Raw genomic sequence first — 19,547 nt, forward strand, 5'->3', positions numbered from 1 at the left:
GCCATCATCCGTGATACCAAGTGATGTGCCATACAGAAGACAGGGTACAATGGGATTCTGGACAACAAAGAGATGGGAGAAGGCTGTATTGGTGATATGTTAACTAGGTCTGCGTGTTACATCCACTTATTTAAAATACGTGAATATGTCTATACATATATATTCCTTTCAAAGTTTAAAAAAATCATTGATCTCAGGGCTGCAACAGACCTTGAGAGATTATCTGATTCAGAATATCACTCTACATGTTTGATACACAAGGCAAGTGAGACCCATAGAAAGACATGCTTGTTCATGTAGTACTTTCTTAGGTTTAAAAAATGGTCATGAAATTGCTAGAAGAGCTTAGTGGTTTCATGTGCATTGCAATGTTTCACCAATTCATCTTTAACTATGCAGGGAAACCCTTTATGGAATTAGATTTGGTCCTATTGGTTTTTAATTACCCAAGTTAGTGTGAATTTTTATCTGGTCACATGGAGATCCCAGATTCATAGGACTTGGCAGTTTCAAACCAGATTTCTTCTACAGCTTTCTGGCCCATGTCAAACATTTGCTGTAAGTGCTTCCACCCAGTTTTTGCAGTAACCATGAGATACTCTTCATTCTCTGGGTATAGCTGGCAAGAGTATGCAGCTAAGACAAGTGACTGACAAAAACGACTGCATACAAGTAGAAACAAAGCACCCCTCTCCACAGGTGTCAGTGGGACTACACTTTCAAACCCTGCAAGGACATGACCTCCTACTTGTATAGGAGTCTTGCTTTCAATCATCATGTACATGATGGTGATTGCCACTTCAAACACATAGTAGCCATAGCTCATATCATCAAAATCTAAAATCCCAGACACTTGATATACAGCATCTCCAAAGGCTGACTTGCTGGACTCTATTAAAATGTTATGGTCGTTAAGATCTCCATGATTGATACCTGAAAGGAGAAAAACCAAGCCAAGTAAAAACAGTTGTTCAATACCCTAGTTCATTCTCTTTCCATTTCTCTTCCTCAGGTATGGACATTCAGATAATTTGATAAGCAGAGATAAAGAGCTAATCCCTCTTTTTCTTGAAATAAAATAATTTCCTCTGAAAAGGATAAAAGCAGTTAATTTTGGTGGTTGTTTTTGCTTTTGCTTCTCATCAATACAAGGCCAGAAGATGGAGACGGTAGTCATTGTGAACACCTGATTTTGGCTATGAGCCAAGTAAAGGGAAAAGAACTGTATACACACACACACATACACACACACACACACACACACACACACACCCCTACGTGTGTGTGTATTCATATTATTATAAGAAGCAAAGAGTCCTAGAATGAACCAGATGTGCCTTTATTTTAATCTAGGATTTCTAAAAGAAATTTCTGATGACAAGGTAATTCCGAATGTCCCGTCTTTTTTTTTGGGCGGGGGGAGGTACGCGGGCCTCTCACTGTTCTGGCCTCTCCCGTTGTGGAGCACAGGCTCTGGACGTGCAGGCCCAGCGGCCATGGCTCACGGGCCCAGCTGCTCCGCGGCACGTGGGATCCCCCTGGACCGGGGCACGAACCCGCATCCCCTGCATTGGCAGGCGGACTCCCAACCACTGCGCCACCAGGGAAGCCCGTCTCCAGTCTTTTGATTACTGGAATAGGTGGTGTTATTTTAAGACAGTACCACTCAAACTGGGGGGCCTGTGACTAGTGCTGGCCCACAAACTGTTATTAGTCTGCATCAAATAAAAACAGAAGTTGAGACTGTTTAGATAATTTCATAGTGATTTTTCATCAAAGAGTATGACAGGGGCCTTATCTCATTAACAGTATAGGCCAGTTTGGGTGTTGTCAAATGTGCATGGTAAGTCATATGTGGTGTGAGCTGTGAACTAATCTTGAATAGTAGGGCCATGTATCAGGCTGCAGTGGGGTGGGAGAAAAACCCAAACTTTTACCATGGATAGTTGGAGAAGCACTGAGTGAGGGGACTTCCCTGGTGGTGCAGTGGTTAAGAATCCACCTGCCAATGCAGGGGACACATGTTTGAGCCCTGGTCCAGGAAGATCCCACATGCCATGTAGCAACTAAGTCCGTGTGCCACAACTACTGAGCCTGTGCTCTAGAGCTCGCGAGCCACAACTACTGAAGCCTGCACGCCTAGAGCTTGTGTTCCACAACAAGAGAAGCCACCGCAATGAGAAGCCCACGCACTGCAACGACGAGTAGCCCCTGCTCACTGCAACTAGAGAAAGCCCACGTGCAGCAACGAATACCCAACACAGCCAAAAATAAATAAATTTATTTAATAAATAAATAAATAAACCTCTGAGTGAGGATTAGGAGGAGATGGGGATGTCCATGCCTACTGAAGCAGTGAGTCATGTACTTTATAATAAGTACATGATATAAAGTCCACAATATTAGCTTCTAAATATAATGCTGATTTCTTCTATATGAGTTAGTATTGTATAATTCATGTTAAGTGATATGGCACAGTTGGTGGCCTGTAAAAGCAATGAATATTACTGTAAACTACATGCTTCTGATTTTGGGGTTCATCATACAATTGATGCCATGTCATAGTTTCACTGGCAATATTTTTTCTTCCTAGAGGTTCATAAAGTAATTGGATATCTTGTACAGTCAAATGGCGTTTTAGAATCAATGAAATGTTACTTCACTAATGCAATCTGTATATGCAAGAACCTCTCTCATTTTGTTGCTTCTCTTCACATGTCCAATGGCCTATTAAGAAATGATACAGCTACTCAATGCTTGGAATAAAATGACAAAAGTTGTTGAATTTGAGAATTAACGAAAGAAAAGAAAGAGTTCTGATCCAGATGGCAGAGTGAATTCATTCTTTGATAACCCCAATATACACAGCAATGATAAAAGTAAAAAGAGAAAACAATAAATATACAGCCAGCCTCAAAACCAAGGTAGATTTATACGCTAAAAACAGAATAGAAATGCCAAGCACAAGCAGTGCAGTGAGCAGGAATAAAGCCACAGGCCTGTCTATTGTGTTCCAGATCAGCAGTGTGCTTTCCCCCTTTGGGAGAAGGAACTTAAAATGCTACCTGCTGCTTGGGAAACAGACTCACCACATGAAGCTGGAGGCAGTGATGAGGGCTTCCTAACTCTTAAAAGGATGACAAAATCTGCTACAACCCACTGTTTAGACTACTGCAGGTCCAAGGAGGCAGAAGGACAAAAATATAGCCTTGAAACCAAATGCCAACCAGGCTGCTGGGTGACTATATTCTGTGCCTGATCATTCTAGTTACTGAAGTCTTTGGTTCAGTGTCTATAGTCAGTTTCTTGTTCTTTTTTTTTTTTTTTTTTTTTTTTTTTTGCTGTACGCGGGCCTCTCACTGTTGTGGTCTCTCCCGTTGCGGAGCACAGGCTCCGGACGTGCAGGCTCAGCGGCCATGGCTCACGGGCCCAGCCTCTCCGTGGCATGTGGGATCCTCCCAGACCGGGGCACGAACACGTGTCCCCTGCATCGGCAGGCGGATTCTCAACCACTGCGCCACCAGGGAAGCCCGAAAAATAATTATTTTAAGAAAACATCTGAAAAGCATCCCAAAGGAGAAAAAGACAAAAGCAACAGACTGACAGCTGGCCTCTCAGCAGCAATGGAAGCTACAAGACAGTGGAATTCTAAAATTCTAAACCCATGAAATCTAAAATTCTATAGGCTGTGAAAATCTCCTTCAGGAACGAAGACAAAATAAAAAACATTTTCAGACAAGATCAGAGAGAGTTCACCATTAGAGAACTGCATTAAAGGAAATTCAGAAGGCTGTATTTCAGGCAGGAATAAAATAACTCCAGACAGAAGGTTTGGGGTGCTGGAAGATCAAAAGGGAATATATAAGTAAATCTAAATAAACTAGACTCTAAAACAAAAATAATAATGTCTTTTGTGGTGAAAATATAGAATTAAAGTTTACTAAAACAGCAGCATATGAGTCAGGAAAGAGATAAATGGAATGAAAGTATTTTAAGGTCCTTGTATTGTCTTGAATAATATCAGACTTTGATAAGTTAAAGTCACATGTTAGAATTCCTAAGGTAATCATTCAAAGAATAGAGAGTATATAATTTTCAAACTGCTGGAGAGAGAAAAAAAAGACAAAAATAATTAGCACAAAAACAATTCACTGAAAAGAAGGGCAAAAAGGAAAAGAAAAAATGGAAAAGAGAAAAAATCAAGAGAACAAAAATATGATAGGATAGCTATATAATGTCAGATGGAGTAGACATTAAGGCAGAAAACAATGGCAGAGATAAAGAAGGATACTTTATATTGATAAAAGATACAATTTCCTCGTAAGACAACAATTCAAATTTTATATGCATGTTGCCTTGAAATATATAAAGCAAAATTTGACAGAAATACAAATAAAAATAGACAATCCACACTCAGACTGGGAGATTTAAAATATACTTTTCTTAATAATTATTAGAACAAGCAGACAAAAAGATAACTCAGTAGTATAGAAAACTTAAACAACATGATTAACAAACCTGACCTACTGGACATATATATAACTCTGTACCCAGCACCTACTGAATACATTCTTTTTAGCACACAGGGACCATTTTTAAAAAATTACCAAATGCTTCATTATAAAGTAAATCTTAACAAATTTCAGAATACTAAAATCCTATAGAGCTGCTCTGTCCCACATAGTAGCCACTTGCCACAAGTTACCATTTAAATTCATTAAGATTAAGTAAAATAAAAAATCCAATTCCTTATTTGCACTAGTCATTCAAGTGCTCAGTAGCCACATAAAAGCTAGTGTGTTAGACATCACAAATACAGAACATTTCCATCACTGAAGAAAATTCTACTTGATAGCACTGATACAAAATATGTTCTCTGACCATAATGCAATTACAGTAGAAGTCAACAGTAAAAGGATGATCAAAAATTTCATCATATATATCTTTTATTGATCTATATCAATGGAGAGGTAGACCAATGTTCATGGATTATCTTATTCAATCTTATAATATAAATATATATACCTATTTTCTCCAAATGTGTATATAGATTCAATTCTAGCCAAAATCTAGCCAAAATCTCAACAAAATTTGTCTTCAAACATGACACGTTGATTCCAAAATTGATATGGAAATGTAAAGGACCAAAAATACTCAAGACCCTCTTATAGAAGAACAAGAAGGTGGGAGGACATATTCTACCAGATATGAAGACTTAAAAAGTTAAAGAAATTAAGATACTATGGTAATCTTTAGGGATGCTCAAAAATATTCCAGTTATCTTCCTTCTAGGAGCATGCTGGGTTGAAATTCCCTGCTTCCCCAAAAGTTGTATGCGGCCGTGCGGCTTTTTTTGGTCACTTACATATGAACAGAAATGACATCACTTCAGGGCAGAAGCTTTAAGATCCAGCGTACAATTTACTACGTTTTCTTTCCCCATAGCAACATTCCAGTTGATGAAAGTTCCATCAGTCTAAATCCCAAAGTGAGAAAACACGGAGCCCTAGTCAATCCATGATAGACCTGCAGCTTGAGTTGAAACTAAACCTTTGTTATTATAGTCCACAAGAATTTGGGGGTTATTTGTTACTGCAGCATGACCTAGCCTAGCTGATACACAGTGTGGTATGGGTGCAGAGACTGACAAATAGACCAACAGAGTAAAATAGAGTCCAAAGACATATTTGATTTGCAACAGAGGTAGTACTGGAAAACAAAAGGAAAAACATGGCTTTTCAATAAATGTTGGTGAGAAAATTTATCAGCCATAAGAAAAATTCACACCATATATAAAAATAAATTCCAGATGGATTATAGGCCTATTATGAAAGGCAAAAAACTAAAACTTTAGGAAGATAATATAGGGTAATATCTCATGACCACAGGTAGGGAAAATTTTTTTCAGAAAACACTAACCATGAGGTAAAAGATTGATATATTTGAAACCAATAAATTAAGGATTATTCATCAAAACATATCATGAAGAGAGTGAAAAGACAAGCCACAGAATGGAACAAAATATTTGTAACACATATAACCAACCAGGGGCTTGTATCCAGAAAATATTTTGAACTTCTAAAATTAATGAGAAAAAAATCCCAATAGAAAAACAGGGAAAAGACTTGAATAGGCACTTCACAAAAGAATATATCCAAATGGCCAATAATTGGGAAATGTATATTAAAACCACAATAAGCAACCATTACACATACATCAGATTGGCAAAAATTAAAGTCTGATAGTACCAAGGTTGTAGAGGAATATAAATTTTATTCTCTGCTAGTAGCGGTACAAAGTCATACAACCACCTTGGCATTAATAATGCCACCTTGTTTGGCATTATCTCTGAAGTTGAAAATGGACATGAACTATGACTCAGCAATCCTACCCCTGAGCTCATGAAGTCATATACTCAAAGAACTCATGAACATGTATAGCAAGAGACACAAGAATATTCACAGAGCACTGTTCTTAACAGACCAAAACTGGAAAGAACTCAAATATCTTTGAAGAGTAGAATAGCTAACGTGTGGTATATTTATGAATCGCATACTCTACAGTAATAAAAGTTAAAAGTAAGCTATAGCCACATGCAAAAACATGGATAATCTTACAGCAGTAATATTAAGAAAAAAAAAAAAAAAGGGAAGACACAAGTGAATATAAACTGCAGGGAGACAGGACAGGGAGACCAGTTAGGAGGCTACAGCAATAATCCATTTGAGAAATGATGGTATTTTGGACCAAGTGGTGGTAGTAAATGTGGGTAACAGGGTTAGAAGTAGGGTATTCTTTGAAGTTAGAACTGATAGAATTTGACTGGATGTGAAGTGTGGGAGAAAGAATAAAGTCAAGCTGATGACTTGTAGGTTTTTGGTCAGATTAACTAAGCGAATGGTGGATACTATTTTAATGGTATGAAGATGACTGGGAGGGGGAAACAGGTTTGAGGGGGAAAAAATCAACTCCTTTTTTTTTTTTTTTTTTTTTTTTTACCACACTGTGTTTACACAAAGTAAGTGCTATTGGACTGAACTGTGCCCGCTCACCGCCCCCACCCCGAGTTCCCTGCAAATCTATGTTGAAGCCCTAACCCTCAGTGCAATGGTATTTGGAGATGAGGCCTTTGGGAAATAATTAGGTTTAGGGGAGATCCTGAGGGTGGGGCCTTCATGATGGGATTAGTGTCTTCATGAGAAGAGATACTGGAGAGCTTGCTGGCTCTCTCTCCACCATGTGAGGAGGACACAGAGAGAAGAGAGTCCTTACTAGAACCTGACCGTGCTGGCACCCTGATCTCAGACATCTAATCTCCAGAGCTATGAGAAACACATTTCTGTTGTTTAAGCCACCCAGTCATTTGTGTTTTATTAATGGCAGCCTGAGCTGACTATTACAGAAAGCAGAGGACAAAAAGGATGTTCAAAGCCTATCCTCGGCTTTACTAGAAATGCCCCCTCAGTTCCTTGCACTTTGACCAGTACTTCATTCTGGGTCAGAAGGTTTGTTATACCCTAAAGAAATTGCTGTGCATGTGCATAAGGAGATATGCCCTAGCATGCTCATTGCAGCATCATTTATACAGAAAAAAAAAAAAGGAACCAACTAAAATTCCATTAACAAGAGGATAGACCCCCCAAAATTACATTAAAATAAATTATGGAACACACACACACACACACTATGGAATATTATTCAGCAGTTAAAGCTAACCAACTAAATGAATTAGAACTACACATATTAAATGTATCAATCTGAAAAACAATGTTGAATAAAAAAGCAGGTTGTAGAATGATAATATACAGTGTGATGCCATTTATCTAAAGTTTGAAAGCATGCAAAATACTACTGTAGGTAATTTATGAATACATACATATGTAGTAATATTAAAACGTATGCAAATTTAGTAGGGAGAGGAGAGGTAGAATCATGTAAAGTTTAGAGGGGGCTTCAAATGTAGCAATTTTAAGGGATTAGAGGGGGCTTCAAATGTAGCAATTTTAAGGGAAGTGAAAGTATTATTCTTTAAAAGCAACAGGAGCAAATCTGACAAAGTTTTAAGATTTGATAAAGCTAAGTTGTACCTCCATATTTGCTGATGGTTTGAAATTTGACAATTTAAAAATCAAGAAAAATACTGATTTGAATGGGGGGATACTCACATTCTCGAAAATGACTTAATTTGGTCATTACTTCATCCTTGAACAGCTGAACAACCTGTTCGACAATCTCTCGATTCCGATTCTGGCCCAAGGCATACAGGTATTTCTCCAAAAGAGGAACATTTTTCAGATTCCAGATGAAGTTCTCCCGATGAAGACTACTTAACTTTGGGTGACGGAATTTCTAAATCAAAAGCAAAGAAACTCTTAGACTTTTAACAGCACAACCACTATGGAGAGGTCCGCACCCTCCAAAGAGTGGGCTGGGTATGCCTTAGGGAAAGAGCTGGCATTCTCTCATGGTCACTGACTTGCTCCATTTACCTTCATCCACAAAGTGGTAATAACATATTTCTAGAGGATCTCATAGTTTTGAGAACACATTCCCATCTTCCCCGATCCTCACAACTGGGCAAAGATAGGTGTCACTATCTGCGGCCTACCAAAGGAATGGAGGCAGCTCTAAAGAACTCTGTGCTGGGCCCCCTGCTCCCTCTCTGACTTCATCTTCAACAACTTTTTTTCACTCTCTTCTAACCACACTGACACTGGCCTCCCTGCTGTTCAAGGAACATGCCACACCCTTTTACGTTTGCTGTTTCCTCCTCCTGGGGACCCCAGGAATCCGTATGGCTAATGCCCTCGTTTCCACCAGGTCTTTACTCAAAAATCACCTTCTGGAGGAGGGTTCCTTGACCACTCCATCTAAAATTTAAACCCTCTCTCCAATACTTCATATCCCTCCTCTCTGCTTATTTTTTCTTTGTAAGCACTTAGCACAAAATGCTGTCTAACAGTCACCATGATTTCCTTACTTACCTTGGTATCCTTGCTAGAACATAAGCTCCATGAGGGTCAGGAGCTTGTTTTGGGCCTGTTTTGTTCACTTCTGTATCCCCACATCTAGAACAGTGCCTGGCACATAGAAGGCACTGCTCAAGCAATATCTATTGAATAAATGAATATTCTTAGCATAGAAAATTCTAGAATTAGAAAGGCCTTTAGATGTTGACCACTCTATCTAAAGTTCTAAATGACTTTGACCATCATTGCACAAATGAAGAAAAGTTCAGAGAAAGATGATGAGTTGCCACTATGGGGCTGAGGGAGGACCCGGGTCTGCAGACTCCAGTCCAGACCCCTTTCACACAGTGAGTGCCTGAAGGGGTCTTGGTGTCCACCCAGTGGAGTAGCTTTCAAATTTTTTTGACCATGACTTGCAGTAAGAAATACGTTTTACATTGCAACCTGGTATACAGGTAACACACACCTAGGGGAAAAAAGTTTCTGTAACCATACTTACAACCTTACATGTGCTGTATTCTGAGATTTTTCACTTTATTCTATTTTTTAAAAAATGTTCCTCTAAATTGATTTTAACACCCACTCTCATGACCTGGAGTTTGAAAACCTCCCCCTGATGCTCCTGTTACCATTATCATGTCCTTGCTAAGTGGTCATGTAGCCTCTGTTTGAATACTTCCTGCAGGAGGTACTTTTTACCCTTATTGAGATGGCTGTGTGTTCTCTCTTTTGCAGAGCTAAAATCTGCCTCTCCCATAGTGTCTATGCAATGGGTTCCAACTGTGACCTCTGGGGCCACAGGAACAGGATTAGTTCTCTCCCACATGACTGTCCTCCTGATATCTGAAGACAGCACTTCTGCCCCTCAGTCTCTTCTGTAGAGTAAACCTTTCTAGTTCCTTCAGTTGTTCCTCACATGACATGGTTTTGAATCTCCTGACCATATGCTGTGTTAAATGTCACTGTGGATCACAAAAATACTCTACACAGTAAGCACTGAAAACACTGTTAGGAGTTGTGACTTCTGGGGAGTAGGACTGGAAAGGAACTAATAATGAAAATGATGGTAGAGAGAAAAAAGGTTCATTTTACACCTTTCAGTACTTCTTCAGTACTGATATTTTTACCATGTGAATATATTAAAAATTTTTAAAGAAGGCAAAATATAACACTCTTGTTGGGTTTGCAATAGAGCAACCGTCCATTCAGGGAAGGCTCCGAGTCAGTTTCTAAAATGGTAGCACTGTTACCCCGTGCATCCCACTCTGGTATGGAGTAGTGGGAAGAATATTTGGGATCTGGACTTGGAATCAGACAGATCTAGGTTTCAACTGGCTTTATCACTTAATATCTCAGATCTTAGTTTCCTTAACAGTAAGATCAGGTATCAATATCAACCTCACAGGGAATGTAAATTGGTGTAGCCACTATGGAAAACAGCATGGAGGTTCCCCAAAAAACTAAAGAGTTGCCATATGATCCAGCAATCCCACTCCGGGTCATATACCCAGACAAAACTATAATTTGAAAAGATACATGCACCCCTGTGTTCATAGCAACATTATTTACAATAGCCAACCTAAATGCAACCTAAAGCCAACCTAGGAAGCAACCTAAATGTCCATCAACAGATGAATGGATAAAGAAGATGTGATACATGTATATTGTATACATGTATACAATGGAATACTACTCAGCCATAAAAAGAATGAAATAATGCCATTTGCAGCAACATGAATGGACCTAGATATTATCATACTAAGTGAAGTAAGTCAGAAAGAGAAAGACAAATAGCATACGATATTACTTACATGTGGAATCTAAAATATGACACAACTGAACTTATCTACAAAACATTAACAGACTCACAGATACAGAGGGCAGACTGTGGTTGCCAAGGCAAAGGGGAGGTGAGGGAGGGAAGGACTGAGAGTTTGGGATTAGCAGATGCAAACTATTATATATAGGATGGATAAACAGCAAGGTCCCACTGTATAGCACAGGGAACTATATTCAATATCCTGTAATAAACCATAATGGAAAAGAATATGAAAAAGAATATATATACACAAGTATAACTGAATCACTTTGTTATACAGCAGAAATTAACACATTGTAAATCAACTATACTTCAATAAAATAAAATTTTAAAAATACCAACCTGATAGTCATCTGTTGATAAACTAAGACATGAAATAAAGATTTCATACATAATAGGTTCTCAATAAATGTTTGTTGAATGTGAACCTTGCAGCTTATGTGCCTGACTTCTCTGGCCTTTCCATCATTTGGCTCCTTAGCACACCAACCTGAGTTTCTGACAGTTTAATCACTACTCTTTATTAGCCTATCTAAACTCACTCTACCTCTATTCCTCACTCTACCTCTATTCCTCACTCTACCTCTCACACCAATTTCCATTTCTCAAGCACCTTGTTTCCTCTGCTACGAAATTCTGACCACACTCATACTCATAAGCCCACCCTATATTTTCTTCTTTCTTATACTTAAATGAATCTCCTAAGATTGACCTCCAGCACATTTGTGAACCAAGCAGCAACCAAATTCCAGTACAGATCAGTTGGTCCCTTCACTTGTGAACACTCAATTCTGGCAACAACCAGAACTGCGTTGTACTCTGGGCTCCTTGTACTCTGGGTCTCCCAGGCCTGCCCAGCCACTGGAAACTTCAATGGCCCAGCCACATCCCCAGCAGAGCAGTCACAGCCTCTGCCACAGCCCTGGGATTAAAATTCTGCACCAGTGTGGTATCTTGTGCAGACTCCGTGGTTCCTAGTGCTTATACAGAAATTAAAAACTTACCACCTGGGGCTTCCCTGGTGGCACAGTGGTTGAGAGTCCACCTGCTGATGCAGGGGACACGGGTTCGTGCCCCGGTCCGGGAAGATCCCACATGCCACGGAGCGGCTGGGCCCGTGAGCCATGGCCACTGAGCCTGCGTGTCCGGAGCCTGTGCTCCGCAACGGGAGAGGCCACAACGGTGAGAGGCCCGCATACCGCAAAAAAAAAAAAAACACAAAAAAACCAAAAAAACAAAAAAAAACTTACCACCTGCAAAGGCATGGGGGGAGGTTAGGTGAGGGGATGAACAATGGGAATAAAGCATGATAAAATGCATTATAATACCTGGTGGGGAATGCCCTTGGTTTCCTCTAGAACTCCCCTGCCCCCTGCGAGACAACTTAAGATAAGTTGCACAGCAGAGCGGCAGGTGGTTAACTACACAGTAGAACTCGCTGTCAGTAATAATGTGGTGCTATCTCCCCCTGAGAACTGTATTTTCCATTTCAGAATTTAGCAGCAAAAGTTGAAACCTCAATGGCAACGGGCATATTAATAAAGGCCACAGGTAGTGTAGAAGGAAAGATCAGTAATAAAGAAGTCCTCTGTAACAGACACTCATCTCAACAGCTCATTTTGTAGATTTGATTCTGAGGATGGCAGAGAGACTTTCCTGAGCCTTCCAATCCATTCAAAGGTCTTTCTAAATAAAAGTAATATATGAAGAAAATTTCCTAAATGTACACTTAATTAGGAGAGGCTACTTCAATCTGAATTATATTAATGTTCAGAAATTGATGTTTTTTTTGTTTTTTTTTTTTTTTTGCGGTAGGCGGGCCTCTCACTGTTGTGGCCTCTCCCCTTGCGGAGCACAGGCTCCGGAGCACAGGCTCAGCGGCCACGGCTCACGGGCCCAGCCGCTCCGCGGCATGTGGGATCCTCCCAGGCCGGGGCACGAACCCGCGTCCCCTGCATCGGCAGGCGGACTCTCAACCACTGCGCCACCAGGGAAGCCCCAGAAATTGATGTTTTTAATGGATGCCCACAAATGGATTTGCCCCAAATTAATTGAAAACTATTATGACAGAAATGCTTAAACATTTACTAACCAAACCCTCAGTAAATATCTAGTGAATAAACAAATAGAGTGCAAGGTGAAATGGTAATTATTGTCAACATAGAGAAAAGTCTTTCAATTGACAAACATTTACTGAGCACTAACTATGGGATAGTGTGGTCTCGAACTCACAGAATGTATACTTTAGTGACTCATTTTGGGGTGATGGGATTACTATTAACTTTAAATTTTTTTGTATGTTTATCTGACTTTCTTTAATGAGTCACTGAAAGGGTTTTTAATCAGAAAAAAGAGTTATTTCTATTTGGGGATAAAAAGGTAAATAAATACTAAATATTTCGAGTGTAATATAGATTTCAGTTTCTGGCCAAGAGGGAGTAACAGGGTTTACCCTCCTGGTTGATATAGTTACAACACTGGACAAAATATATAAAACAACAGTTTTAAAGTTACTAGACATCAGGCAATGACGGACAGGGATCCCTGAGAGATGGAGAACCAACGAGGTGAGTTTGTTTCGGATTTTGGTCTTGACAGAGGTGGAAGTGCAGAGAGGGGAGACCCAGGCAGAGCCCAGGGAACTCTCTGAGTTGAGGAGGCAGAGCATCTAGGAAGACCAAAGCTGCTAGAGTTTGCAGGATACATGACCAGAAAACAGGTTGCTACAGAGAGAGAGAGCACTCTAGAGATCTGCAGAATGTTCCCTTTGAGAATCTGGCAGATCAGTGTATGAGTATGAGGAAGCTCCTCAATGCTGGGGAAAGAACCACCTGAAAGGATTAGAGGGAATAGTACTTGGAAACACAGGGTCAGGAATAGCGCCTGTTCCCAGCAATCATACTCATAGTTCATGGGACATTGGGTAGAGAACTCAGAAGCGTCTTGCATTAACAGAGGGAAATAATTGTCCCTAGACTAAACCCAGCCCTGGTCCCACCCAGCAAGTATTGAAAGCGAGACACAAAAGCACCAAACTGCTTCAACTGTATCCACTCAAGGAAGCTCAAAGAACACCAAGCACAAGAAACATGACCAAAACTATACCAAGACACATCATGATCAAAGTGCTCAAAAGTAGAGATAGAGAAAATCTTAAGGACACACACACACACACACACACACAGGACATATTACTTTTAGAGAAACCAACTGACAGCAGATTTCTTGTCAGAAATAATGCAAGAGAAGAAAGTAGTGCAATGTGTTTAAAGCATGTTGGAAAAGACAGTCAACCTAGAAGTTTATGTCCAATGAAAATATCTTTCAAAAATGAAGGTGAGGGCTTCCCTGGTGGCGCAGTGGTTGAGAGTCTACCTGCCAATGCAGGGGACACGGGTTCGTGCCCCGGTCCGGGAAGATCCCACATGCCGCGGAGCAGCTAGGCCTGTGAGCCATGGCCGCTGAGCCTGTGCGTCCGGAGCCTGTGCTCCGCAACGGGAGAGGCCATAACAGTGAGAGGCCAGCGTACTGCAAAAAAAAAAAACCAAAAAAAAAGAAGGTGAAACAAAGACATAAGAAAGCTGAAAAAATTCATTACCAGCAGCCCCACACTGCAAGAAATGTTAAAGAAAGTCCTTTAGGTAGAAGGAAATAATATGGATCTACAAAAAGTATGAAGAGCACTGGAAAAGGTAACCATATAGGCAAATATATCATTTTTTCCTAATTAAATCTCTTTAGAAGATAATTGAAAGTTTAAACAAAAATAATAACAATGTATAAGTAAAAGGTATGACAACAATAGAATAAGGACAGGAAGGAAGAAACAGAAGTATACTATGTCAGGAGCATATACCATATATGAAGTGATATAACTTGAAGATAGACTGTGATGTTAAAGATGTATTCTATAAACCCTAAAGTAACCACTAAAATAAAGAGTTATAGCTATAAGCCAACAAAGGAGATTAAATGAAATTTAAAAATACACGAACCAAAAGAAGGCAGGAAAAAAAGCAAATTTGAGAATAAAGAATAGATGTGACAAATAGAAAACAAATATCAAGATGATAGGCTTAAACCTAACCATATAAAAAATCATATTAAATGTAAATGGTCTAAACATCCCAACTGGAGGTCACAGATGATCAGATTGGATAAAAAAGCAAGACTCATGTATATGCTGCCTACAAGAAATACACTTCTACCATAAAGTAGCAAAGAATTTTTCCCTTGTTCCCAGAAGACTATAAATATCAAGTCTTTGAAGGTAGAGAGAATTTAAAAAATCTCCTAAAACTTATTGTTAAAGTGTTCTCAGCCCTGTCTCATCTCTCACTTAGCTCTCCTTAAGGCTCTACCTTACTCTTTTCTCTAAAGCACCAACCAGATAGAAAAAAAAAACTGTGGACAGAATCAGGGAGTGAGAGCAGGCAGGCTGATCCCACCGGGTAATAATGGAGCACATGTGAAATGCGTAGAGGCTGATCTGCTTTCCTGTACAGCAGGAAGCCTTAGCTTCCACAGATCTCGACACTTTCTAGACCCCATCTCTGATATTTTCCCCCTTCCCCTCCCTCTGGTCCTTTGTTCCAGGCTGTGGAGGCAACCACTCGATTGCTACCAGAGGAGAACCCTGACTACTTTAGAATGGAGTTGTCTTCCAGCAGACCCAGGTTACAGTCCATGTCCTGCTCAGTCCTTTCCTCTCTCACACCCTTAACATTAAATCAGTCACCAAATTTGGTTGGCTCTGTCTCTTAAATATATCTTGAAACTTTTCTTTGTTCAAGCCCTCAATCAGCTTTTTCCTGATTACTGCATTAGCTTCCTAGATGCATCCCCTACCTCCCTTCTGGCTTTCTGCCAATCTACCTATCATATTGGCCCTCAGAGGGCTATAAATTAGGATTTTTTTCCTGTTTAAAAACCCTCCAAGTCTCCCTACTGAGCAAGCAAATAAGACAAAGTCCAAACTCCTTAGTGTCATATATGATGACATATTTTAAAATCTGACTCCACCCTATGTTTCCAACTTTATCCCCTGTCTCTCTCAGGTTTAACCCCTATACTCCAGCCACAGTGAATTATCCAGAGGTTCTAGAACATAGTCATTCTACTGCCATAATTTTTTCATGCTCTTTTCTTTCACTGAGCACCCTTCCTCCTTTTCTCTGACTGACTGATGGATTTGAAACTTTTAAGAACTAGCTCAAGAGTTTTTTTTTTAGTTAAACATTTTTTTTATGAAGCCCTCCTTGAATACCTACTATGTGTTTGACACTGCTAGACATGAAGGATAAAAGACGAGTAATTAAGATGTAGACCAATTTCTTAAGAAGGTCATTTCTTCTTATGTAGCATATGTAACAGGAAGCACAAGCAACAAAATTACAATACCATACATGATAGACTGTTACCCTGATGGCTCCCTATGAACCATGCCTCCTGGTGTGCATGCCCTTGTGCAGCTTCTCCCAGTTGACTTTGGGATTAGACATGTCACTTGCTTTGGCCAATGGAATATGAGCTAGCATGATTCAAGCAGAGGCTTGATAAGCATTTGTACACTGGGGCTTGTCCTCTTGGTACTCTCTCTTGGAAGCCAGCAGCTGTGTTGTAAGGATGCTCAAGGCCATCCTGGAGGATGAGACACCAGGTGAAGAGAAGAGGACACATGGAGAGGATCTGAAGCACCACAGCTGAACTCCCAGCTGAATATAGCTGCATGAGTAACCGCAATTAACACCAAGAAGAGCAGAGAGGCCAGTCAACCCACAGAATCATATGAGTTGACAAGATGTACAAGTTCCGATGAAGCAAAGAGAAGGAAGTGATCCTCTTCATACAGCCTGGGAAGAGAAAGAAGGGTCCAGGGAAGATTTCACAGAGGAGGTGGTGCCTGAGCTGTGTGTTGAAGGATAAGTAGGAATTTTGCAGAGCAGGGGAAAATGTATTACTGGTTGAGAAGATGGCAAATGCAAAGGCGCAGATGCATGAAACAGAAAGGCACATTCAGAGAATGACGGGAAGTTCTATCCTGGTGGTAAGAGAAGCATGAAAGGGGAGACATGGACAATGAGACTGAGCAGGGGAGAGGCAGGGATGAGGCCACACAGTGCCTCGTCTGAAAGAAACGCTGAGGACCTTGGCCTTTACTTTGAAGTCAGTGAGAGGCCACCGAAAGGTTTTAACTATAGAACTGACATAGTCAGATCTGTAATTTTAAAAAGTAAATCTGAACTGGTATAAAGAATACATTGAAGGAGAAAAACACCTGAATGCAGGGAGGGATAGTCGAGGTAGACTGGCTAGGATTTAGTGAGTAATTGGAAATGTTTTACTCATACAAACTGTTGTTTACTTTTTCAAGAAAGTGTCTATCTGTCCCCCTGGAACACACTCCTCTAGGACAGGGGAATCTTTACCTTTCCCGCAGTGCCTGCCATAGAAGAGGTACTTAGTGAACATTTGTTGATTAAATGAAGATGTTTTGGTAGGTCTGGAAAAATATTTGTCAAACAAGGTACCATTTCTATAGAACCACAACATCCTTAACACAAGTCATTTCAATCCATTTGTAACACAGCTATTGCTTCATATAGAGGTATGGCTATGTCTTATCTGGATGAAAACTTAAGGTTTTAATTTGTGAATGCAGACGGTTTTCAGTGAGCAGCATAAAGAATACCGTGGATTTCTAAAGATGTAGGTAATCTTGCTAATACACTAGTAAAGTACAGACCTGGGCAGAAAGAAATCTTTTACTGTCATAAAATGTATGCATCTACTACCCTATTTCCTTCCTAACACATTAAGAGGCACCATATAAAAAGAGAGTCTGACCCTAGGTGTATTTAAAATAAAATAAATCAAAACCAACAAATAAAAAATTCTTATAAGCAAAATAAACCCCCAAATCTTACCTCTAGTGTTTTATCCAATTTGGCAGCTACCCTTCCAATTTCATATAATAGCTGGGGGCTGATGGGAATCTCAGCTATAGGCCTTCCTGGTAGATAAGTCAGCAGCCTCACCACGTAGCTTTTGATTTCAGAGCCGCTATCTAGATGGATGGAAGTATATATCCTGTCAATTATTCTTGAAAAAAAAAAGAAAAAAGAGTAGAAGCTATTCTGCCTTTCCAATTACTATTGCAAAGAATAATACAGAACAAGGGAAAAAACACGCTAACCTAGGACAAGTCAGCAGGATTCTGTGAAGCAGGGCCGAATGGATCAAGCAAGCAGGTACAATAGACAGACATTAGAACATTGGGACCAGCCATTTACATACTAACATAACTGTGGCCCCAAGTCTGCTGGCCTTAGCTCTAAACATAAATCACCTGTTCTGGTAAGTGAAGGCCTAAAAAACATTTTTTATAAATTTAAAATCGAGGAAGGTATGATAAAGAAATGAGTGTTTCAGAATCACAGGCTTCTTTAGGGACAAACTGCTACTTGGAGAACTCTATTAGATACATCTTAAAAAAAAAAAGAAAGATACATCTTAGCATTTAGAATTGAGAGGAACCAAGTTTCACAGATGAGGTTTCCTTAAGAATTTAAGTTGTGTACCCAAGGTCACATGTACAGTAATTACAGAGCTGGGATCTAAAATTCCTTATTCTGTGTTCTTTCTACAAGATCATAGCACTGAAATATATAGCTGATCTGATGAATAAAAATATTTAATTATTTTCCTAATTAAAAATAAAAGTTCCCTTAGTTTCCACATGTCCCCTTAGTTGTTCATCCATCAGATCCTTCCCAGGCAGAAGAGTTACACCAGACTCAGGCTCTAACCACTTCTGAATCACAGCCCCAGTCTCTACTTGGGTGATGCTGTGGCTTCTCCCAACTGCTGAAAAAGTAACCCTGCCTACACTTGGAATGACGTACCTGTTCTTGATATTTCTACTTGTGGCCAAAATGCAGTAATGCACATGGACAGATGACGACCAGTGGTAGTCTCGTACCTACTGACATGAGAGAGGTTATGTTGTCTCCTTTAGTACGACACACGGAGGCCGTTGGAAATCCAGCCGCTCTCAGAAATATGATGATGTGACTCTGCACTTCAATCAGGTCTGGAGTTTTGCTTGACTCGCTGTTGCTTATTTTGAGGACATACTCATTTGGGCCATCTGTAGTGTCTTTGGTTCTTGAAATGCATACATGAAAGTTTTGGTCATCATAGCTAGGAAGTGGCTGGATCTTGGAAACTTTTAATCCAAATACCGATTCTACTAATGCAGAGGCTTCTACCTCACTGACAGTGGGTTTGGTAAGAGCCTGTGATTGCTGACCATCTCCACTTGACATCATTTCTAAGGAAAAAAAAAAAAAACCTCAAACAAATAAACTAGAAAGAGGACATATAATGAATATACTTATTTAAAGTATTTTTCTTAAGACAGACCAATAATGTTTCCCAGTACTGATTTTGTACTTCTCTTGATTATGAATTTTCACTCATAAAGTTAAAAAAATCAAATGAGTGTATGAGATAAAAAAGCAGTGAATAAAAATCCTTGTACCATAAATGATTTCTAAACTCACCTCGCAAGCAAAAGGTATGTTTCCAGGGACAGAATGAAGACCAGGAAAGCACCTTGGTATCACCAATTCCTCCACCCCTCCCAGTACCATGAACTTTATTTAAAGGAGGAAGTTAGGTCCTGAGAGGTTAGTGTCTTGCCCAAAATTATATATAAAGTTACAGTGAGAACTCAGCACTCTAGACTCCTAATCCAT

General features: G+C 39.8%; 1 protein-coding gene across 1 annotated transcript; it reads right to left on the minus strand.

The window, feature by feature from the left end:
- Positions 1 to 472: 472 nt before the first annotated feature.
- Positions 473 to 19,115, minus strand: HYKK (hydroxylysine kinase; the record flags this gene model as incomplete). The annotated part of the gene is made up of 4 exons (XM_079700435.1): positions 473 to 933; positions 8,166 to 8,349; positions 17,715 to 17,854; positions 18,770 to 19,115. The coding sequence occupies 4 exons, from the start codon at positions 19,113 to 19,115 to the stop codon at positions 473 to 475; spliced, it is 1,131 nt and encodes a 376-aa protein (XP_079556561.1).
- Positions 19,116 to 19,547: the final 432 nt, after the last annotated feature.

This window comes from Hyperoodon ampullatus (assembly GCF_949752795.1).
Source record: "Hyperoodon ampullatus genome assembly, chromosome: 3".
Lineage (NCBI taxonomy): Eukaryota > Metazoa > Chordata > Mammalia > Artiodactyla > Ziphiidae > Hyperoodon > Hyperoodon ampullatus.